Below are 22,867 nucleotides of genomic sequence, written 5' to 3' on the forward strand. Positions count from 1 at the left end.
ATTACTCACAGATGTCTGTCTGGCTGCATCCGTGTGTTGGTGGCCCACAGGGATGGTGTTGGCTGATCTCTCTGTTAAAAATGGCTGAATGTAAATCTTGTGACATTTATCCTCCTTGCTATGACTAAGTAGCTGATAATCACTTTGTGTGTGTTCCAAATATCCCTCTCTTCATCTCTAACCTCTCCTCTCCTCTCCGTTTTCATTTTTTTTTCCTCCCTCTGCAGGTTCAACATGCCTCATGATGACAACCCAAAGTGTCGGGAAGCGGGCATGAAACACCAGTATCATGTCATGGCTCCCACCCTCAACTATGATACCAATCCCTGGTCGTGGTCCAAGTGCAGCCGCAAGTACATCACAGAGTTTTTAGAGTAGGTACCAGTTCTCCTTTCCAGTTTTGAACTGATTTATTATCAAATTAAACTCCCTCCCTCGCGAAAAACGATGCTTCTCCATTTCTTTTCAAATCTGATATTATCACATCACCGTTTTAAGTGCGCCATTAACTTTTACTTGTTGTGACGTGGCCGGCTAAACAATCTGCTTCTACGTGTCTCGGAGCGCTCTGTAGACAGGTCAGCGCAATGTAAACTGTGCAGGGTTGTTATTGCCTGGTGTTGAAAGAGTATTTCCTGTTTGAATCCGGGGGTCTTCCTCGGCTGACCTGAGCGATGGATATTTCACAGCCCCTCAGTCTCTCCGCTCAGACAGAGCCTTGCTCTCAGGATGCTGGCGAAACAGTAACCCAGTCACTAGGTCTGCTTTCTACAGCAAAAACCTGTAGTACAGGGCAACGGCTCATTCAGCAACTTCTGCCTGCGCCGTGGTCACTGATCCTGGTGAAAGACTTCCCTTTAAGATGGGAAATGTCAGTTATAATTAGATCTTCCCTGGACATGACCCTTTAATCTTTGCCTCTTTTCCTCTGTTAATTGTGGAGGCCTTCACAAAGGACGGCCTTGTTGACCAGATGCGTCTCGAGAGTGCACTGTTAGAGGATGCCTCGTATGGAGTTTTAAGGTTGTGCTTTACATAGTTTCCAGCCAGCGATGACCTCAACATTGAGTGGTTGGAACGTTCATGTCAGCTGTGTTAGGTTTCTCTGTGTGTGTGTGTGTGTGTGTGTGCGTGTGTGTGTGTGTGTGTGTGTGTATGTGTGGCTGATTACTGCACAAAAGCAGGCAAGTGCATGATGGTACTGTCAAACGCATTCGTGATAAAACTTCAACATTTGTTAACCATATGGGATATATTATAAGAAACAATACAGGTATGAACACAGTGAAGCAGCATTGCAGTGTGGGAGCTGCAGTGGTGGGAAAGACCCTTGAGAGTGTAGTCCAAGTGCTTTTGAAATCCGTCTCCAGCCAACAATGAGGAGCATTGATTCAAACTAGCACTTCAACAGTACTACGCCTGCTCAGCAAACTGACCTGGTCAAGTACGTCAGTGTTTTGACTGCCCATTCTCCCTGAAGAGCAAATTCAATCTGCACCACTCTCCTACCAGTTTAAAAAAACAAAAAAGGCTGTGCCACCTCTCAAACGTCCCCTTTTTCAAAAGGCAAAAGGATTCCCCTCCTCCTCCTCCTCCTCCCCCCCTTTATCTCACTGTTATTGTAATAATGTGCACTGAACTCCGGCACCTGAAAGCCGATGAAAAGCTGTCCTGCTGTTGTTACGGTGTTATTATGTGTCAACCGCTACATAAAGCAACCATTCATTCCCTGTCTGGCACTGTGCAGTTTCATTTAAAAAACCTCAAAATCCAAATATAAAAGTAAAATGCAAATCTTTGATTGTTGCCACCCACTAATTGTTGTGTTCTCTTTTGGTGTTGAAACCACATAATCATTAGCAGTGGGTGAGCCCTATCATTTTCCATTACACACCTCGAAAATTAGCCTAACCACTCTAACAGCAGGCACTCTGAAAAAACTCCCATGTGAAATCATTCTTAAATACTTTCTTGTCATTTTTTTTTTTTTTTTTTATAAAATCAAGATGAATCTTTACGTACCGCGCGTTGCTCCAAATTCAGCTAAACCTCTGTCATTAAATTGTTCTATATCTCCATGTACAGTAATCAGTACATGCTGTCAAAGATAAAACTCTCACATGACAGCATCGCTGCAGTTTACTCGCCGCCGTTTGATCAAACGGTGTACAGTGATGCTCTGTGTCATTCAATCCTCTGCAAAAAACATCAGCCTGACATACGAGTAGACTTCTTGCACTGCGCGCCGAGGGAAACCCATTACGACGTACATGGAAACGATTATTGTTTAGTCTCTTATGACAAGCGCACAACAGCCAGCTTTGTAAAAAAAAAGAAGAAGAAAAAAAAAAGAAAAAGTCATCTTATAAATAAACTTTCAAGTTTCCCCAATAACTGCCAGGTGTGGATTCACTTCTGGTGCCAGAGAGGAATGGCCTCATTGTCTCGAATCCACACAGCTGATATTCTTAAAAAAAAAAAAAGGAGGCGTTTCATTTAAAAAATGACCACGCTGACCCCTTCTCCCTCCGTCTGTCTTGTTCTTAATAATAATTCCATTAGATTCCAGAACACAGATTAGACAGATGACCAACTGCTGAAAGACACTGCTGTAATATGGGACTGTCTGTATGATTCCTTGACAGGCTGCTCTATAGTTTTCATTCACAGTATCTTCCACTGCTGGCTTATTCTTCTTATGCAATCACCCCCGCCGCCCCCCGCCACCCAGCGCTGCTTCGCTACAGTTCCTTACATTTTGGCTGGAAATGAAAGGGGAAAGAAACAACGTGACGGTAACTCAGGATAATCCTGTGTAATTATTGGCCTGTCACATCAGGTGGTGCTGTATGGAGCAGGTGTTTTTAGCGGCTCAATCCCGGATTAAATTTGTCAGAGCGACGCAGACATGTTTTGTAATTACACATCCATACATGTCTCATCCGCCAGTTTCCTTTTTCAAAACTAAACAAGAAAGAGGAAGATCCTTTGAGGCTCGGCTCGCTCTGCTATCATGTTTGACTGGCGTCTTTTCAAAAAAACGTAAAGGCTGGTGATTTTATATGCTACATTCAGTCCAGCTGTGCTTTTGTTGTCTGTTACTGTGTCTTCGCTCAGGGTGTGGCTGACATACAGCACAATCTGTCATTATAGTGCAATGCTGGCGCTGGCACAGATTTATGTAACTCAATCAAGGTGCTTTACGAGTCCAAAATTCTCCTGTTTTCCTTCAGTGCGGAGAATTACGCCTCAGATAAAAATGTGGTCAGCGCGCTGATCCTTTTCAGTCTGTATCAAAATGCTGTTTTATTCAGTCTGTGGCGCCTGACTCCAGTTTCACAGTGACAGCATTTACTAACAGGCCATTGAGGGGAAGTGGTATCAGTCTCTTCTGTTAGGTAACTTTACAGACCACCCACAGGGGAAAACACATCTGAGGATGATCACAGACAATGACATAGAAACGTTTACTTTGCTTTTATGAAAGACGATGACACATGTTGATACTTTTTTGGGGTCAGAAAATGCTGGATTATCCTGAAAATGCGTATACATGAAAGTTTGCCTTGTGTGTGTGTGTGTGTAAACACACTTTTGTGCTGTTTCATTTACTGTACGTTCTACATTCGCATTGCTTTTTAGCACCGGCTACGGGGAGTGCCTCCTTGATGAGCCTGTCAGCAGGACGTACGAACTCCCCACACTCCTGCCTGGTCAAATCTACAATGCCAACAGACAGTGTGAACTGATGTTTGGACCCGGTTCCCAAATTTGCCCTTACATGGTGAGTTGTTTTTTATGAAAGGACAGACTTTTAAAGCAGAGCGATAATCCATATAGGGAAAGAGTATGAGACTGTAGTCAGTTAATTGTGTGATTCCTGCAGTATCCAGGGATGGCTGCATACAAAGAGGCGGGTTTAACTCAATCTGTTGTTGAATGCCTGGCTTATAATTAAAAACGGATGCTGGCTAAGACACGTTGCTCATGTCTGGAATGTGAAATATTAATAACAAACATATTTCAATCTGCAATCACATGCGTTCTACTCCCAAAAGAAGAAAGGAAATATGGGAGGCAAAGAGCTCAGCCCGACAAAGACAAACACCACTGAATAAATGGGGTATTTTGCGTGTTGAAAGCTTGTAGAGTGTTCTCACGTTGTAGATAAGCTCTTTTCATATTCAGTCACGGTGATTAATTGCTATTGCTCATCCTATTGCCCAACAGAAACAGTGCAAGAGGCTGTGGTGTACAAGTGCAGAGGGGGACCATAAAGGATGTCGCACACAGCACATGCCACTGGCTGATGGGACTGATTGTGGACACGGAATGGTAAGTTGGTGCACATGTGGATCTATGTTGCTGAAACAAGAGATGATATGAGTTTGATTCCCTTTAATACAAATGTATACAGCCCTTGTGAGCAGACCGACACTTGTTGGGCTATAGATGATGCTCAAGGCCTGTCACTTTGGGAGCGTGGGTCTCAGTGCAGCTTTGTAACAACTCTTAAAATAATATAATAATGATGTTCGATGGAGAATGAACTGTCGGTTCCTTTGTAAGGTTAAAAGTGCAAAACAAATAGTGACTAATCTACTGTCTATTGAATTTAGGTCAATAATTACAACACTTATCATTAATAACTATATTTGTGGTGGGATGAAATGCATCTTTCACTTACAAGAAACCCCATATCCTCTTTTTTTGAGGGTAGTTTGCCATTGGATTGACGCACTGAATTATCTATATTGTACTTAAAACAGGATAGGAAAAAAAGAATGAATTGTTAGCTTTAAAAAAAAGAAAATTAACTTTGATTCATGCTGTGTTCTAGTGCTATTTGGACAATTTTAAATTAGGCAGTATGCAAATATCTGGTGCAAAATTGGTCCCTTTCTATGCAAAGTATGCAAATATCTGGTGCAAAATTGGTCCCTTTCTATGCAAATAAGCCTCAAAATAGTCCAATTCTCAAACACCTTCACTAATAGCCACATGCAGTTTGAGTTCAAATTATTAGCAGCTCTCTCTCTCTTTCCATACGCCCAGACAGCATGGCGGAGAGTGCTCAGTTAAAGCACCCAAAATAACAGTCAGTCTGACAAAACACTAAAGAAACGACAGACGTCTTGTAAGTAGAAACAAATAAAAGAGCAGGGAGAGTTAATGGATAATTAGTACACCTTAAGAGTGTATATTACTGGACAGACACTGCTGCTGACCATACTTAATCCAGGTATATATGAAGTTTCTAACTTATCTTGTTTACAGATGCAAATTGCACTCAGATGCAAAACTTTATCGCTGTGTTTGCAGTGTGATATCATATCACGTATGTTCTGTGAGTGAGAAATTGAAATGTGGTCGCAAGCGGTGCTGAGTTCAGGGTTCATTCACAATCCGTTCTTTCTGAATTCACCCCTGAATGTACTTCTTCTGTTCCCTCGTCAGCGTCGTTGTTAAAGCTGGCCTCATTACATCCTCGACAAAACATTACTGACACAAGCCAAACCTTCCACGCAGTGCTGCTTTGAATCCCGATGCCTTTTTCCCCTTCTAGTTCACTTCCTCCTCTAACAAAAAGGAATAATTTACCATCCATTACTCTCCTGCCTGCATTCTGGTTGCAGAAACCCATGTAAATGTAGTCAGGTGATGTGCCTAGTTGGAAACTTGAAGCTGTACCCTCAGTGTTGTTACGGGGCCCCAACCCCCATTAGCCTTCATGTTCTCCTCGCTCTGGGATGCTATGCTAATTAGGGCTGAGACGGCGGGTCAGTCACTGAGGATACATGGAAAGGAGTCCTGCAGGGGAGGAGGGGGGAGAAGAAGGAGAAAGTGAGAAAGAGGAAAGAAAAAAGAGGGAGAGAAAGTCTTGAGAGGGAAAGGTGAAGACGTGGGTCCTTTGAAAGAGGATGCCGCCCGTCGTTCACAGTTGAGTCACCTTGTTGTGAACCCATGACCCTAAAACCTCTTTAAAAGGCGGGTGAGTGGGTCAGTGGTCAGGCCGTAACAGAGCCTAGGCTGAGGCCAGCCAGTGCGCTCACAAAAGACCCCACATCAGTGATTCTGCAGTGCGGGAGAGGCGGGAGAGGAGAGTGAGGAGGAGGTACAGGGGGATGAGGATGTGGTGGGCTGGTGTTTAGCATTCGGAACATGCATGAGAGAGAGAGAAAGAGAGGGAATGAGAAGGAAAGGTTCTCTTCTCTCCTTAACCTTCTGCCCTCCAGGAGTCTTTTGCAGTGTGGGCCCATATCCCGTATATCCTTTCATGTGGCTTCACCTCCCTCCTCACCATGTTAGGTCCTGGATCAGCTCTGTCTAAGTGAGGAGAGGTTAACAGGGGATAGCTAACATCTTAATCCAACTACAACAACCAGACTAAACAGTAATTGTCCTGGGATTGCAGTTCCCATACCGGTCTCAGCCTTTATGTGGAGGAGACATGGTGTTTGTTTAATCACACTGAGTGGTTTGCTTTAATAAGCTACAAACCTTTAACCCAACTCGAGCTGATTACAATAGATGTCTGGTCTTCATTGGTAGCCTGTAAACACTGACTTGATAGTTTGCAGCTCAGAAAAAAAAACTAAACATGAAGGTTAAAACCAGGTTAAATTAGTTAGAGATGTGACTGTTTAAGAGGTACGGAAATGTAATCACTTCACAATCACTTTCAGCCACAGTTTCAGTCACATTTTTATCGGGGCCGTCTAAATGTCTGCTGATTTCACACCTAAACAAAGTCTGCTAGCCACGAAGTGACGCCATAGATCCGAGTACAGAGTTCAGCTTTGCATTTATTCGGTCATAAACTAAAAGTATTGGACAAACTAACCTGAAGGACCTGAAGATAGTGCTACCAGAAGGTTAAGGACAAATGAATCACTAAATGTTTGATTTCTGTTGGGAGCACAAATGTCTGTATTCAATTTTATGGAAATCCAATCCAATAACTGGCAAAATATTTATCCCAAAAGTCAAAAACCATTACGTAGCCACCAGGCCATTAATGTCTGTACCAAATCTCTTGTTGGTTCATCCAACAGTCTGAACCAAAGTGGTGGACCAACCAGCAGACATCCAGCAAAACACTCGTATGGGATCTTATAGTGGTTGTTTTCTATATGAACAATTCTCCTTCATTTCTTTGTGCGTTTTGAGTAGAGGCACCACCTTTGTTTGTAGTGCCGATGGTCCTGGTTTCATCTCCATGCAGGAGGCCGTTTGAAGTAGCATGAGTTGAAAGAGAGGGGGACCCTGCACCAGCGCTCACCTGCCCGTACAAGAGCTCTTTTATGTGGTATTTTGCTATGGTGTGTTTGTGTTCATCTTTATGCCAGCCGCAAAAAAGTCTGATAATCTGCAAACCCAGATGATTCTTCGTGATTCTCTTGTGTCGGTACTGTGCTGTTTTTTCCTTTTGTATCTTGTGGTGCCTCTCTTGCATTGGCGTCTCTCTCTTTTTCTCAGACATTCTTAATGTACTGCATCTGTTACACCTTCTCACCTCTTTCTACAAAGTCATGAGTTCAGGTCTAGGATTGAGCTCCTGACTCTGAGGTGTCTGCAGAGCCTTGAGAGGTGTATGTGTGGGGCGAGGGGGGGGGGTCAAATCTGGAGGATTACAACTAAGGCCTCTTTGGGGGGGACGACTAACAGCAGATATTGTCTTAGTAACCACAGCTTCCCTTTGAAGAGCTCTTGCATAGCCTATCATTAGACCAAAGCCTGCCATGTCATTCTAAACGATTACATGGGAAACGTCATCTCTCGTGGAAAAAGTACATTTTCTGGAGGGTTAGTCGCCACCTCTTGTGCCCGCATGGTCTGGATAGAGATTTTGTTCTGTCGGGATACAAAACAAAGGAGTGACCGCATTGGGTAATTGAGGTCAGTGGCCAAAAAGTGGGAGAGAGGCACGTCCTCCAACTGAAAAAAAAAAGAAAAAAGTTTGTTTGTATACAGCTTAGTTGAATTAGGGCACTGGGCACTGAAAGGTTCATGGGTAGTTTTCTCCCCCTCTGTTCCCTTCTTCTCCTCCTACTCTCTTTGCTTCTCCACTTGTGCTGCCCTCCCTCCCTCCCTCCCCGCCTTGCTCCCTCTCGTTGCTCAACGGGCCCTCTTACAGGGCGCCGGAGTGAGTAATGTGGTCACATAACCTCTTGCCGGCGTGTCTGTCATCTGGCCCAGTGGGCCGTGCACTAACGAGGGCATCCCATCACTTGTTGTCTATAAATACCGCCACCACCCTCCCTCCCCTCCGTCCTCCATCCTCCCTTCTCCTGCTCTTTCTCCCTTACTCCTCCTCCTCCACCCCCTTTTCGGTCCCTCTCACTCTTCAAAAGGATCCTGCCTGTTCGTCTGTGTGTGTGTGTGTGTGTGTGTGTGTGTGTGTGTGTGTGTGTGTGTGTGTGTGTGCTTGCGTGTGTTTTGATTGTGTGTGCATACATGCATTTATATGCTTGCAGAGTTAATTGCATGTGAGTATAAGCACACGCACACTTGCAGATGTGTGTGTGTGTGTGTGTGTGTATAGATTAGGGGCCAGCCAGCATGGTCAATAAGCGCCTGTCAAGCTCAAGCCAGGGACCATTTGGCCCTGTATCCACATCCCCACTATTTGAAGATCCCTGTGGTGCTTCTCACCACGTCATGGCTCAATGGGTGGCAGAGAGAAAAAAAAACTGTGGTGTTTTGTTGTCAAAGTTCTCATTGTTCTGAGCTTTGTTTCTTTTATTGTCACCTTGAATGTGGTCTTGGCTGAAAGTTTTTTTCGGGGTGGAATTTGATGCAAAATGACAAACGAAATATTTGAATGTTTTTGATTTCATTCAATAGAATGAGTTCTCGCTGAGCTTTTCTTTCTGTAAGTGTAAAGCCCCGAAAAGCTTTTCCAGATTCTCTTAATAGGGGCTTAATTGAGTGGTTAGTATAAGTGAATAAATGGGAAGTTGTTTTTGATTTCCAGAACATTCCTCAAGAAAAGAATGACGACCTGCTCTGGTTTCAGCCAATTACAGTGAGATAGTGAGGTCTTGAAAAGTGAAGCCAGGGCAGAATGGAGTCTGTTGGCAGAGGCGGTGAGTGTTGGCTGGAGCTCCCTGGCAGCTTGACAGACTTGTCGTACGATGCTGGGACGGTGTGTGTTTTGTGTACGTGTGTGTGTGTGTGTGTGTGCATGTGTCTGTACTCGAGCTTGGGATTGCGAGACTGGTATCAGTGTCACTCTCAGCTAATCTCTGGATATTTGTAGGATGTTGCCAGTTTGATTTGCCATCATCGCAGACATATCTGTGGATTTGGGCTAACAAGAGGATTGTTGTTTTAGCATTCACGTAGTTTGCTGATGGAATTACTGTGTCCGGTAGCCAGTGAGTGGAGCTTACTTTGGTGCCTGTGCAGAAGGACGAGATGATTGCATGATTACGGTGTGGTGTCAAAAATGTATAGCATCACAGTAAAATGAAATGATTGTGTGAAAGCTGATATATTCATTGGAAATTGGCAGAAGGTGTAATTTTGTAATTACAAAATAACAGGAAAGCTGAAAATCCGATATAGTAAATTGTTATGGCTAACATTAGCAAATAATTGCCCAGTGCAATGATTTCTAAGCTCCACCAAGTCCTGAGAAAATGTCTGTCTTTAGCTTTCCCAACAACTATCTCAGCTTAATCTGCTGTTTAGATGAGTGAGTTCACCAGAACTTTATTTTTTTCTGAAAATATGGACAGCTGTACGTGTGCTTTTTTGTATGATTACTTATTATTAACAACTAGCAAGTCAAGTAGCTAAACCTACTCTTCCCGACTGTCCAAAGCACCTGTGGTATTAGTTTAAAAGATGTGAATGTGAAAGAGATTTCTTTCAAAATACATTAAATATGTTGGAAAATAGTTGCTAAAAAGATAACTTACTGAAATGTGGAGTTTTCAGTCTAGGAGGCGGTCCCAAAGGGTGACTCGATGACACGCTGAAGCCACCCTGAGCACACCCCTGCACCCAGAGAAATAGAGATTAATTCATCTTGCTCAGAGTGTTTCAAAGTTAGTCATGTCATTTTCTGAACTCATCTGACACGTTTCAGTCATTTTAAAAATGGCTGTTTGACTGCTCCCACGAGTGGGCGTGGCTTCAGTGTATTCAGTGGACACGCCCCCACAGTCCCGAAGCTGAGAATACTAATTTTTACCTAATTTTGACACCTAATTTCATAAACTTGTCAAAATTTTTAATCATTCAAATTTGGCTGAGTGCTAAATAACACGTCCTTCTCTGGTATGACAAACTCAGAACACATATTTCTTCTTACTTTACATGGACTTTAAACACTAGCACTCTAAACTCACCATCCAAGCAGCACGGCTATCTAAGTGATAACTAATTACAGTAGCTAACAGCAGCTACAGTTCTCAAAGGTTTACTGTCCATCAAAAAGTTCATATCAGTAGAAAAAAACTAAAAACATTTCTCCATAAAAAGTCATTGTATCATCAGAATGACGAACTGCGCATAATGTGAAGGGGGGTGGCAGAAAACCTTCACCTGACTTAGCAGTTTTCTCAGCTCTAGAGTGTCTTTTCTTCTAAGTCATTGTTTGGGCCTGATGTTACTGCTCTCACTGTCTCCCACTGGGACACTTCCAGCACCTGACACCAAATGGCAGACTGACAAGGTTAGCGATTAGCAGGTGAACATAGTGGAGCTCCTAACAGAGTTAAAAGAGTGAATACATAATACACAAGACATGAAATTATATAAATATATGTTTTCAGCTTAGTGTGTGCCTCCAAGTGGCCAAATAAATAATGCAAAAACAAATAAGTAACTAAAAGAGGCTAAAAATCTCTGTAGGGCAGCAGAGTTGGATGACACATGTAGACATAAGTTTACAGAGATGATAATAAGTGAGAAAGACTGACAGTAAAAGTGTCTGTGTGAAGTGCACGTGAATGGAACAGCTGATAGGACCAAACTACTCATTCACTCTAATGACAACCCTTACACTTCTTGGAAACATGTGGGGGGAAGGAGGGATCACACACAGCGGAAAAAAAAAGACGATAGGAAACAAAGTGAGAAGAAAACTGTGAGAAGAGAGGTTGGTTGGGGTCACGGTTGCATCATGTCGTCTCTTGTCTTCACGTCCTTTCAACACATAGGAAAGAGGAAATATGGAAGTAACAGTGAAAAAATGCATCAAATTAAACAGAGGAAACCAGTCTGTAATAACAACTGTCATTTGACTTATTTCCATTCTCCTGCCTGCCCAAAGAGAGCTCTGCAGAGAATCCATCACTGCTGTAATAGCTTCATGGGCTCTCTGTTGACACGCTCACTTCCAGGTCAACTTAATAGAAATATAACAGTGAGTGATGCCTGCAGTGTATTTTAACAGGTAACTCTAGATGTTTTGGGATTGCATTAAGTTTTAATCTCCATTGAAGAGAGGAAAAAGACACACACAAACAGACTTTTTCCATTTGCACCACTATTGAATTAAAGAAAATAGGCAGGTTTCTAAATGCGATTACAACATGAGGTTCATTTGAAGTTTTAATTAATGTACCCTTATTGTTACTCACCATCAAATATTTGCCTCAAAAGTAGATTCTGGATGCCGTACGATCACGATCTTGATCTAAAATCGTCAGATTGCCTACCCTTAGGCCAAAGTGAACTCTGAACCAAGAGCCACGAGAAAGACTGCACAACATGAAAGCTGATTCCTTTTGGAAATGGCCGTGTTAAAATGAAAGGGCTTTTTAAATCAGTCCTCTGCCTTCTCATTCTTGCAGTGATGTATGGCTTGGGTTCAGAAATGAGGTGCTCTCTGCAACAGTTTCCTGGCAATTACAGGGCGCTTACTTCCAAACCAGCCAGCTGAGGAGCTCAGAGCAGATGCTGCCGTCCTTAGATACTATTCCCACTTGTGCAGGTTAGCAGGCTGGTGACTCCTCTGTCTGTGGCTGAGCTGGTTAAACTTTGTTTCATTTGTTTGGCATGTGATTTGAACATGAAGGGGTAAAGGTGCGTGTTTTCCCCTGCTTATTGTGCGTATGTTTCAAAATGAATGCATGTGATATATGTGTATGCACATATGCACATGTCCTGGACTGGTATGAGTTGGTGAGTCAGCGTGTGTCTTTGTGAAATTCCTAATTTGAAACACATGCTAGTCACAGCTGGACAGGTTTCTCTCACAAGACCTTCAAATGTCTCACCACATTCCCAACTGAGGGACAAATTTTGACAATCTTTCTAGGAAAGGGCCTGCCGGTGTCCGTAATGCTTGTTTGAGCTTTGCCTTTCACCCCATCGTTTTCCAAGGGTGTGTGTTTGTGCACTTCAGAAAGAGAGGCTAATTGGAATTGAGCGTGGCCCCCAGATGCCTCTAGACTCTGAGCAATCACTCTCACACTTGACACACATTCACACATGTGCACACACACACACACACACACACATAGACACACACATACATCATCTCACACAGATGTTTTTTTCCTACCCCCCCTCTTCCCTTCTTTCTTCTTTTCACCCACATCACCTTTTCAAGCCAAACAAAACGGTTGTAAACACAGGGTGCCAGTGGGGGGAGTGGAATGCCTCAGAGGCTTACACAGGCTTTGGTCCTCTCTGACAGACAGTTCGCCTTGTGTTTGACAGTTCCCTGGGTCCCGCCGCCTGGTTGCACTGCGGTGGTCCCTGCGTGGCCCTTGCAATTCCCCCATAAGAGGATAAGGGGGATGGGTGGAGGTATAGAAGAGATGCACAGGTCCGGGGTTGACAGCCCCCTAAGCTGAGGTGGGGGGAAGGGGATGTAAGCGGTATAAGGGGAGGGAAACGCTTTGTCACAAAAGAAAACACTTAAATAAAAACATCTTAGAAAAATCTTAAAATGTGTTTTTCTTGAAACTCAAGTTGTTAAGCTCTTTTTTTCTCTCTCTCTCTCTCGAGGAGGTTGCTCAACCAACACATACCGGCACCTGTTTGCCTTTTTCGTGGTGTGGAAGCCATTTCCACTCATGTGGATGTTTTATCACATTCCTCTTAGTGCTCTTTTATTTGAATTGTTCTCTAAAACCATTGTTTATGCTCCAACAACATTATCAGTGCCTTCAGTTTGCATTTACAGTGTAGCAAGACCGAAAAAAAAAAATGCCCAGGCCCATTATTCAAACCATGTCTGGATCATGGAAATGTTTGTGGCTTGTTTAGTTCATACCCTGCAGCTGTTAACACCTGTCTGTCATTGTGCACAGACTTTACACTCCATCATTAGACCCGCAAGAGTGTAAAACACACACGCAAACTAAGCCAGGATAGAAGAGGCAGTGGTGCCAAATTCTCTGTGTGTTTACATGTGTTTGTGTGTATGGGTTTGCACTCTTGCAGGTGGGAAATTATGTTAAAGTAAAATCTGGACAGGTTAGCCATGACTTTGGTTGATATACTACCTCGATTATTAGTGTAATCATAAAAATCCACTGAACCGAATCTTGCACACGTTTCTGTTCCCGGTTCTCAAAAGTCTTCAGAGCAGGCTGTCTAAGTTTTATTATCTAGAGTAGGAGATTGGATGTCTTGTGGTTGAAATTATAGTCTCATCTGAAAGAGCCAGTAATGACAGGAGCAACTTGTACATCAACCTAACAGACCAAACACAGTGAAAGTGGACGAAGTGATGTGGAGCATCCTTCTTTTCAGGTTACAGGTTTAAAGCTGTGTACCCGAGTAGATAGACGGCTAAACGGGAGAAAGGAGTTCCTGATGTCAAGCCAGTAATGAACTTTGTTCCTCTTGTTATCACAACTCTAGAGTTTCCTTATCACGGTGCCACTGCTCCCCGTGCTTGTGTGCCCGGACGGCGGGCTACGTACCCAGACAGACGCCGTCTTGTCCTGCATTCTTTCAGTGAACAGGACCCTCCGATATCTCAGTCACTGAGAAGGAGATTTGGTTACACACAAAGGGAAGTGGGCCTGCTTATGAAAGCGGTGTTAGCACTTCTTGGCAAAGGTTGGTTAGTGGGTACACAGTTTGATACCAGGCATCTCATTTTCTGTCAAAGTTTGTTACTACTGTATTATGTAATTTTTGTATTTACAACTCAAAATGATTTAGGAATCATTTCAAATGTTGTGAAATAGCCAATGTTTTTTCATTTTGATATGTTTCTTAACTAAATACATTTTGAGTAGTGAAGGATTGCGAGACATTTCGCTTACTGGTTTCTCTCCGTCTTGTCTTTTACTGTCTTCCGCTTTCTCTATTTCCGTCTGTATCCATGTTGCTCCCTCCCTCTCCCATTTCTCTTTGGACAGCTGGAGGAGTTGGACGCCTTGCGTGAGGGTAAACAATAACTGAATTAGGATTTCTTTAAAAATATAGCTTGAGATCTAAACAGAGGATTAAGAAGTCAAAGAGGAACACCACTCCCAGTTTTGCGAGCACTAATTCTGCTGTGGAGACGTGCACAAAAACAATCTGTGTGTTTTTTTTGTTTTGTTTTTTTTCCAAGACTGCAGGAGTTGCAGCGTTGCTTTTTAACAGGATCGATATGTGTATTTGTGTCTATTCACATGCAGTACTGCAGACACGGGATGTGTGTAAACAAGGAGTTGGACTTGCAGCCGGTGCATGGAGAGTGGGGTCCCTGGGGACCCTACAGTGTTTGCTCCAGGACCTGTGGTGGAGGAACCCGTAGCACGAGCAGAGACTGCAACAAGCCAGAGTAAGAAAGGACCAGACAGTTATGACAATCAAAGTGGTTACAGACTGTAAGAAAAAAAAGAGAGCAGTGATGCCTGAGTAATAGCTGTAAACAAGTTTAAGTGAGTAACAAACCTACATGTCATATTCACTTAGTCTCAACATGATTTTAAGCAACAGTTCGCAAAGCTTGTTTCCTTAGTGTGAATTCAAATGTCATGAAGCACCAGTCAAACAAGAGCAAACATGATCTTTATTTAAACTAAGCGCAGCGCTCACGTGGTCCCGGTTTTGTCTCAATCTAGGCCCAGAAATGGCGGAAAGTTCTGTGTGGGTCGCAGGATGAAGTTCCGCTCTTGCAACACTGAGCCATGTCCGCGAGGACGGAAAGATTTCCGCGAAGAGCAGTGTTCTCATTTTGACGGCAAGCACTTCAACATCAACGGTCTACCTCCCACCGTCCGCTGGGTCCCCAAGTACAGTGGCAGTGAGTACACCAATGTAATCCCGAAGCATGTCATTTGAATATCTTGTGGTCAGTTGAGCTGCGACATCAAAGATGGATACTATTTACATCCTGCTATACAGTGTAATTCAAAGACAGTTATACAGTACGCTTGGTGCATTTAACTTAAATGCTGCGTGTCTACAATACAAGATCAGTTTTTGTCTCCACACACACACACACACCAAACTGTATATATGAGAGATGTGCAGTTCAAGACATCCAAAATTCCCATGTTGATGTATCTACTGCATCTACTTTTAATACATGAATACATAAAGTTGTTGTCAACGAATGGGTGGATGGGTAAGTAGGAGTACACATCTGTTGTTGTGTCTTTCCTTTGTCATACTTTGCATACCCATGATGAGAGCTGCCTGGGGTAAACCTCTAGTTGACACTAAACAACAACATTAAAGCAACTCGCAGCCCTTCAATATGAACCTCCTGGCTGCTTTCCTTCTTGCAGCCGTATCTCATTCCTTGCTTAGATGGGCCTGCCCAGCTACATGAGATTACCATCTGGCAAAGCCCACCATGTCTAAGTAACTGCAAGTGATTCATTCATTTAATTGATGCTATACAAGAAAACAGGCCAAGCCCCGGAGCCAGTACACTGTCAGATACAAAGTGATTTTTCCAAACAGCGGATAAAAGAGAGTTTGCTGAACTTTGCAAAAAAAGAAAAAAAAAAATCTAAGTAGGTATGAGATCAAAAACAAGAAGTGTTATGCTTTCAGCACGGGCAAGCCATCTCAAAGCTTTTCATCTTGTTATTGTTCAGCATTTTCATTTTATTAATCTCGTTAGCTTAACGAGCTACAGTCCAACTTTTTTTTTTTCCATAATTTGTTTTCTTTCTCCATCTAGTACTAATGAAGGATCGCTGTAAGCTCTTCTGCCTGGTCGCTGGGACGACGGCGTACTATCAGCTGAAGGACCGCGTCATCGACGGCACGCCATGTGGGCCAGATACTTACGACATCTGTGTTCAAGGCCTCTGCAGGGTATATCTGCCTGTTTATTCTTTTATAATGAACTTACACATACACACAGCAACACGTGAACACACACACACACCAGCTTCGACATCAACGTCAAGCTTAGTTTTAACTTATCCTAATGCTTTCATGATGTCATGTTTATCTCTGCTTGATTTATGTTCTATAATTACTGGAAAAGGAGTTTCCAGTGAATCACAAGCAGCCACAATCACAAAGACCTGCATTTGTCAAATTTGTGTTGTCCAGGTGAAATGCTGAGCACTTTTAGTACAATATTTCATATTACATGACTCTAAATCACAAATTTCTGCCTTCCTTTCGACTGCGCCTCTTCAGCAAGCAGGCTGCGACCACGTTCTCAACTCCAAGGCCAGGAATGACAAATGCGGAGTGTGTGGCGGGGACAACTCGTCGTGTAAAACCATGGCAGGGACCTTCAACGATGCTCAGTATGGTGAGTCCCGTTGCTCAGATTACATGTAACGTACACTAATAGGTGTAATAAAAACGGTGTTGCTATTAAACACACTGTATGTCAGCAGCTTCTCCAGATGAACTATGTAATACCCGATACACAGTAAACATAGAAGAGCTAAGAAAGACTTCAGTTCCACGTGGCTTTGACGCTGACATGTTTCGTGCTCATATTCGGTGCTGATGTCATGTCTGGTTATGTTTAAACATATTAAGTTTGATTTTCAGCAACAATTTGTGCTTCAGACAAATATGGAAAAATGCAAACCACCAATCTTCTCTGAACTGATTAACACAGCGATTTCACTCTGCTGGGTTTTTTTCGATAGCAAACACAAATCTGACATCACTCCTTTGAACTGTCCTGCTTAATTCGGTGCTTCGGTTTGGGCCAACTGCTGATTGGATCCAATCCTTTTTAGGTCTGGGCAGCAAAACAGCAAAGGCATTAGCATAAAAGCCCTGGGTGTGGTCTCCGTCATGTTTACTTCGCATTAGTTTGGCGCTGAGCTTTAGTGTCTCTATCCATCTGCTTTCTTTCTGCGCTCTGTTGGCTGGGGGTACAGGGTTTAAGCACTGTATTGAACCAAACTAGGCACTGTCTCCAGCCCTGGAAATCTGGCTTGACCATAAGAAAGAGAACATGAGTGGGAGTGCAGCCCAGGCGGGATATCCTTCTGCTCCCGGGTCGAGGCCTGTCGTTCCGTCTTTCACCCTTTTGTCCTTTTCGTGTTTGATGTCACTCTATTTCTTAGTCTCTACCTTTGTCTCCTTTGCTTTTCTCTGTCAATCTTTGTCATTGTCTCATTCTTTCTTTCTTCTCTCCAGACTAGACAAACTGAATTTGCGAAGTGTGAGTCTTTTGAAGGAAGTCCAAGTCACATCTTCAAATGCAAAGATACAAGTCTTTCAAGTTTCTGAGTGACCATTGAAATGACGGCAAGCATTTGAACATTAATGTCACTTATGATTAAATATCTCTCTGAGTCTTTAGATTCAGTCAACTTGCCCAGTTCAGACTAGACAATACATAAAGGAATCACTGTTTGCCTTAACAATTGCTTGTTTCATTCAATGTAGTGTGTCATAGTGGAAGACAACCAACGCAGCATCTGGGGCTAGCCAAAAAAGACTGGCCTGTCAGAGTCAGGATGTATTGTTCCAGGTCTCTGGCACCTTACCGATCACATATGTACTGTACATCATGCAAGTCATGAAAGAGGCTACGGTCAATGTGCATCACCATGTTTTTTGTCCATATCAAAGAAGGAATTTATGACTTTATGATCCTCCTAATCTATCATAGTCAGGACCTCAAAACACAAAAACATTGTTTTGTTTCATCTCTGTATAAATCAGTTCTAATTTTTTACTTGACTTGACGCTCGAGTTCAGGTCTCAATACTCACATCTACAGTGCTGGATAACACAAGAAAGTTACATTTCCCTTTTAACATCTAACAGAACCAGTAGATGTAGAGGACGTCATACAGACTTACATTTTCTGGTTTCTTACTTGAAACTAAAGCAGACTATACAAAATCAAAGCAAGAAAAACAAACTCGGAGGTTTAATGTGCCTTGTTTCACAATGGGAGAACAAACCAATCAGAGTAACTACAAAACAAGCAAATGTTTGTCATTAACTCAGTCGGTATCCCCTGACAACTTGCATCAGGGTGAGCGTTTGACAACCTTTCATTTTCCTCCGCGGGCTATTAATAAATAATCTTTGGTCTTCCTAGTGGCTGAAAGAAGCATGTTTGAGGTAAACCCTAGTGTTCCCCTATGTGCAGCATGGTTGTGTTTTCTTTCCCAGAGGTTGTATGTTCATTCCTGGGTCACTCTGTGGTGGCGGAGGATTGTGTGTGTGGTCAGTTGCTAAGCTCAGGGATCTCGGAGGCCTCTGACGGCTTGTGGGTACCATGTTTCCTCAGAGGGGAGGCTGTGCTGGTGGTTTCTGATATTCATGCACTCCTGTTTTTTATGAGCCTATCCTGTCCCCAGTGTTTAGGGAGGGAGTTTGACATGACACTTAAAAGGGCAACTGAATAAAGGTTTTTATGTTGTGGTGAAAATTGTTTGGGATTTATTTTGAAGGGATATGCAGAGTAGCTTTTTCATACAGTGTGGCTTCTAATGGAAATGTCATGTCATGGTTGTGATGATGTTACAGTGCATGTGTGTTTTTGTATCTACATGGCTTGATAAGAGGATGATATGTAAACCAAGTGCTGCCCCCGAGTGGCTCAAGGTGTCAGACTAACCATTAGATCGCACCAGCCGACACCTTTTTCCTTCTGGAAAGCCAGATGGCACCTGACCAAACGGCTGTTGGTTCAAATTCTCAAGCTGAACTCTCGTAAAGAAAGAAGACAGTAAGAGTCTCCTAATGTACGCAACATTGTTACTCTTATTATCTGTTATTGCATCAGTGGTAATGATTTTGAAACTCCACTGATTTTACTTGATGCACCAAACAGCTGCTCATCATGCGAACATTGCACTGATAACTGACTTACTTACTTTAACTTCAAAGTTAAAAAGCAACTCTGCTTTGACGTTGTTTCTCATCGACTCTTTCCTTTTCAAATTGTGCAAGGTTGCATTTGTTATCTTGGGTTTACTACAATATGTAGCATTTCACAAGCAGGGCTGGTGTCATTACAAATATTAATACTGATATGGTGTACAAGATACTAAAACTTTACCTCAACAAAATTCAGCTTAAAATGGCAAAATGAAGAAGGAACGAGTAAATAAGAGCACAAGTCTAAGTCAACGTTCTGATACTTATATTATATCTTGGTCAGTACCAAAAAATCATTTGGTTTCACAGGTAAAGGTTTAGGTTTCATTTGCAGAAGTTCTTGATTATTATATTTCACCCTGCCCCCCCTGTTCAGCCTCCATCACTACATTTTTGTTGTCGCCTCTTGGCTTTCACATGCTCTCTCTCTTTCTCATGCTCATTCGTTTTCTATGTTAGTTTATCATGGGACAACAGGCCCGGTGTAGTAATTACAGGCCAAAGGTAGGTCCAGGGAATAATTACATATCATTTCACGGTCGGGCCTCTGAGACTAAAACAAGGCCTCCTGTTGGTTATTTGAGAGGACTAGACTTTTTTTTTGTATTTTTCCAAGTGTGACATTTAAATCCCCGGTGGTTGGAAGTGGACTTCCCTGGCTGGGGTTTGGTGTAGCATAGTGAAGCTATTATGAAAATCAAAATGGGACTGCTCGCTGCTGTTATTGTGGCTACTTTGTTCCCTCATGAGACTTCTTTAAAATCGTGTAACTATGCCTCTGTCTGTCTGTCTGTCTCTCCGTCAGGTTACAACACAGTGGTGCGGATCCCAGCTGGAGCCACCAACATTGATATCAAACAGGTCAGCTACTCTGGAAAGCCAGAAGACGACAACTACCTCGGTGAGTGTGCTTGTGTGTAAACGCAACATTGTGGTTTTAAGCAACACTGTGTCGAATTGCAGGTTTTTCGTGGGAGAATCTATCCAAAATGGAGGCAGTCCAACCTAATAAGATGTATATATTGCACTCCTTCAGTTCTCATCCTATAGGTCAATGCCATTATCCCCTAACATGACAATAAACCACCCAGGCACGGTGACCCTGAGCTGTAGATACAGCCTTTTAGTAATGGAGGGTAAAGAGACATGGGCCAAGCTGTTGTCAAACTGTTTTCACAAAGGAAAGGAAACTGTCATTTGTACTGAGTGTATATGTAGGAAACATGAAGGGGCGTTGGTCCATATGGTCATGGCAAAGAGGGTTCTTTGGAAAAGCAAATGTGTCAGCCCTTGAGAAAGATAAATGAGGCAGCAATAGGTGCTAATTAGAGGCATGTGGAGCCCAGGCCGCATGAAAGTGGATATAGGGATATAGGGTTAGATGGACCCACCGGGCTCAGTGTGTGTGTGTGTTTGAATGAGAGAGACAGACAGAAAAAAAAAAGCAGAGAAAGGGAGTTTTGCCTGTGTTGTAAGGGCGGGTGCCCATTCTCAGATGGTTCAAGTCAGGTTCAATTGTCAAAAAAAACACATCTGGCAGGATCTCATTGCCATGCTGTTTGATTCTTGCTGCTGCTGAGTGCCACAACCGCACATTGAGCAAGCGGCGTCTGCATTAAACGTGGTTGGGATTTGTAATGCCTTGTCAATTTTGTCAGTCCAGCTGGGACAGTGTGTAGAAAATGTTTTGAGAAGATCACAGCACTCATGACTGTGCCTCTGAGGCTGTCCATCATTGAACATGGACAGCGTGGACACCTTTAGAAAGCAGCTCAACAGGTTTCTACTTAAACTGCTCTGCATACTCAAGATCCAATAAACGTTTTTTTTTATGACAAAGCCAAGTTTTTTTTTATCAATAAAAATGTTTTGCACGGGGGAATCCCTGAGCTTACCATGGCATCAAAGAGAACACGTCTGTGCTTTGTTAAGTATGTGCAGCTCGCAGCTATAGTTGCTAAAACCCCCCACAAATGCAGCATATGTGAAGATAAATCGATCCAGAAAGCAGAAAATAGTGTTAATACATATTCTTGAGCACCTTAGCACTGTGTGTCGAGTGTGATCTTGTGACTGTCACCAGGACTTCTTTCTCTCTCTTGAATTAACCGAACTGTCAAATGTCAAAGGGATTAATGAGTATAAACCTGACGTGGATCATTTGCTAAGGCCTCTGCAGTCACCGATTTAAAACCACATGGACACCTATGGAAGATTTTGGTATAGTGCTCTTCATGACTATCATCACAACACCAAATGAGTTTGGTTTGACAGACTTTTTCTTCATTCTCACACTTAAAGCTCCAGCGTGTAGAATTTAATCGCATCTAAACGGTGGAGTTGCTGACTGCAACACCCTCGCCTCACCCTCTCCATTCTGGGCTACTGTAGCGTAACAGTTCAACATGGCAACTCTTTGGAAGAGGACCCATGCTGTCTGATATAAAAGGCTCATTCTAAAGTAACAAAGACAGAATATTTCTCATTTTCAAGTCATTGTATGAAAACAAGGTTTTGCATAGTATATTCCCTTTGTGCCATATTCTGTTAATAGAGCTACATTGTGTATGAAAAATAAGCTCCAGAAGAAGCGTCTCCTGGTCAGCAACAGCCATGAGAATCGACACAAGATGTTCATAATGTTCTGTCTGTGTGTGTGTGTGTGGTTGGTTGTTTTTCACATATTTCTTTTCATTTGTTTTTCCATTTCTGCAAAGTGTCAGTGACGACAACCAGAGTCTGTAGATCATTGTCGAAACCCCACAGAACCCACAGTTGTCTTTGGGCTAAAGACTAGCTGGCATCCAACAATGTACAGACTCAAATGTAAACAAAGTTGCATCTAGAGTCTTAATCACATACATTGTTTCGGCATGCACGCTCAGAGTGTAATTAACTCAATGGAACCACAGTGTTTGAGGTAGAGAAAGAGGTGGTCGGTGTTGGTTTTGGGTTTAAGTGATAGTTTGCCAAGTGTGAGGGTCTATCCATGTGTTCCTGTTTGTTATTTGTACGTTTATGTACTTGTTTATGTTTGCATTTAGTCTAACTCCCTTGTTTGCATTGCAATGCCAGTCATTATGAAGAGTCACGCAGTCTTACTCCAAATAACTGCCACCAGTGTTTCAACATACCTCCCCTGCAACAATGACTTTGCAGAACAATATGTTGGAAACTGTTTACTTACCATATAGCCTGAAATAATAAATGCCACAACTCGTAAACATTCCCAAGACCAACAGTTCTGCAAGAGCTCATTTTAGGAACCAAACATTCCTCCACTTAACGCTTCCACATTTGGAAATCTGTGTTGTTTGTGGATTGTGGTCAGATTTGTTTATTTTTGTCTGTCTGTTTATTCCAGCATTATCTGATAGCAAGTCCAACTCCCTCCTGAACGGGAACTTCGTGGTGGCCATGTTCAAAAGGGAAATCACCTTCAAGGGAACCGTCATTGAGTACAGCGGATCAGACACAAAAGTGGAGCGCATCAACTGCACCGACCGCATCGAGGAGGAGCTCATCCTGCAGGTATTAGAAAAAAAAATCTTTTTCGTCTTTGTTTTTAATTACTTTATCCATTAAATTCCTACTTTACTTATTCTGTGTTTTCCTCTGTTTTATCTTCTCT

At 42.7% G+C, this 22,867-nt stretch overlaps 1 protein-coding gene across 2 annotated transcripts in view; it reads left to right on the forward strand.

Moving 5' to 3' along the window:
- The window catches only part of LOC104933862 (A disintegrin and metalloproteinase with thrombospondin motifs 20), a 78,959-nt gene that overhangs the window by 21,754 nt on the left and 34,338 nt on the right, over positions 1 to 22,867 (forward strand). For both annotated transcript variants that reach the window (XM_019272658.2, XM_010749396.3), the window contains exons 9-17: positions 228 to 374; positions 3,643 to 3,784; positions 4,231 to 4,335; positions 14,601 to 14,746; positions 15,030 to 15,211; positions 16,100 to 16,236; positions 16,570 to 16,687; positions 20,042 to 20,137; positions 22,601 to 22,767. In XM_019272658.2, the coding sequence (XP_019128203.2) occupies positions 228 to 374; positions 3,643 to 3,784; positions 4,231 to 4,335; positions 14,601 to 14,746; positions 15,030 to 15,211; positions 16,100 to 16,236; positions 16,570 to 16,687; positions 20,042 to 20,137; positions 22,601 to 22,767 (1,240 nt within the window). The remainder of the gene's footprint in view (positions 1 to 227; positions 375 to 3,642; positions 3,785 to 4,230; positions 4,336 to 14,600; positions 14,747 to 15,029; positions 15,212 to 16,099; positions 16,237 to 16,569; positions 16,688 to 20,041; positions 20,138 to 22,600; positions 22,768 to 22,867) is intronic.

This window comes from Larimichthys crocea, chromosome XXI (genome assembly GCF_000972845.2).
Source record: "Larimichthys crocea isolate SSNF chromosome XXI, L_crocea_2.0, whole genome shotgun sequence".
In the NCBI taxonomy this organism is placed as follows: domain Eukaryota; kingdom Metazoa; phylum Chordata; class Actinopteri; family Sciaenidae; genus Larimichthys; species Larimichthys crocea.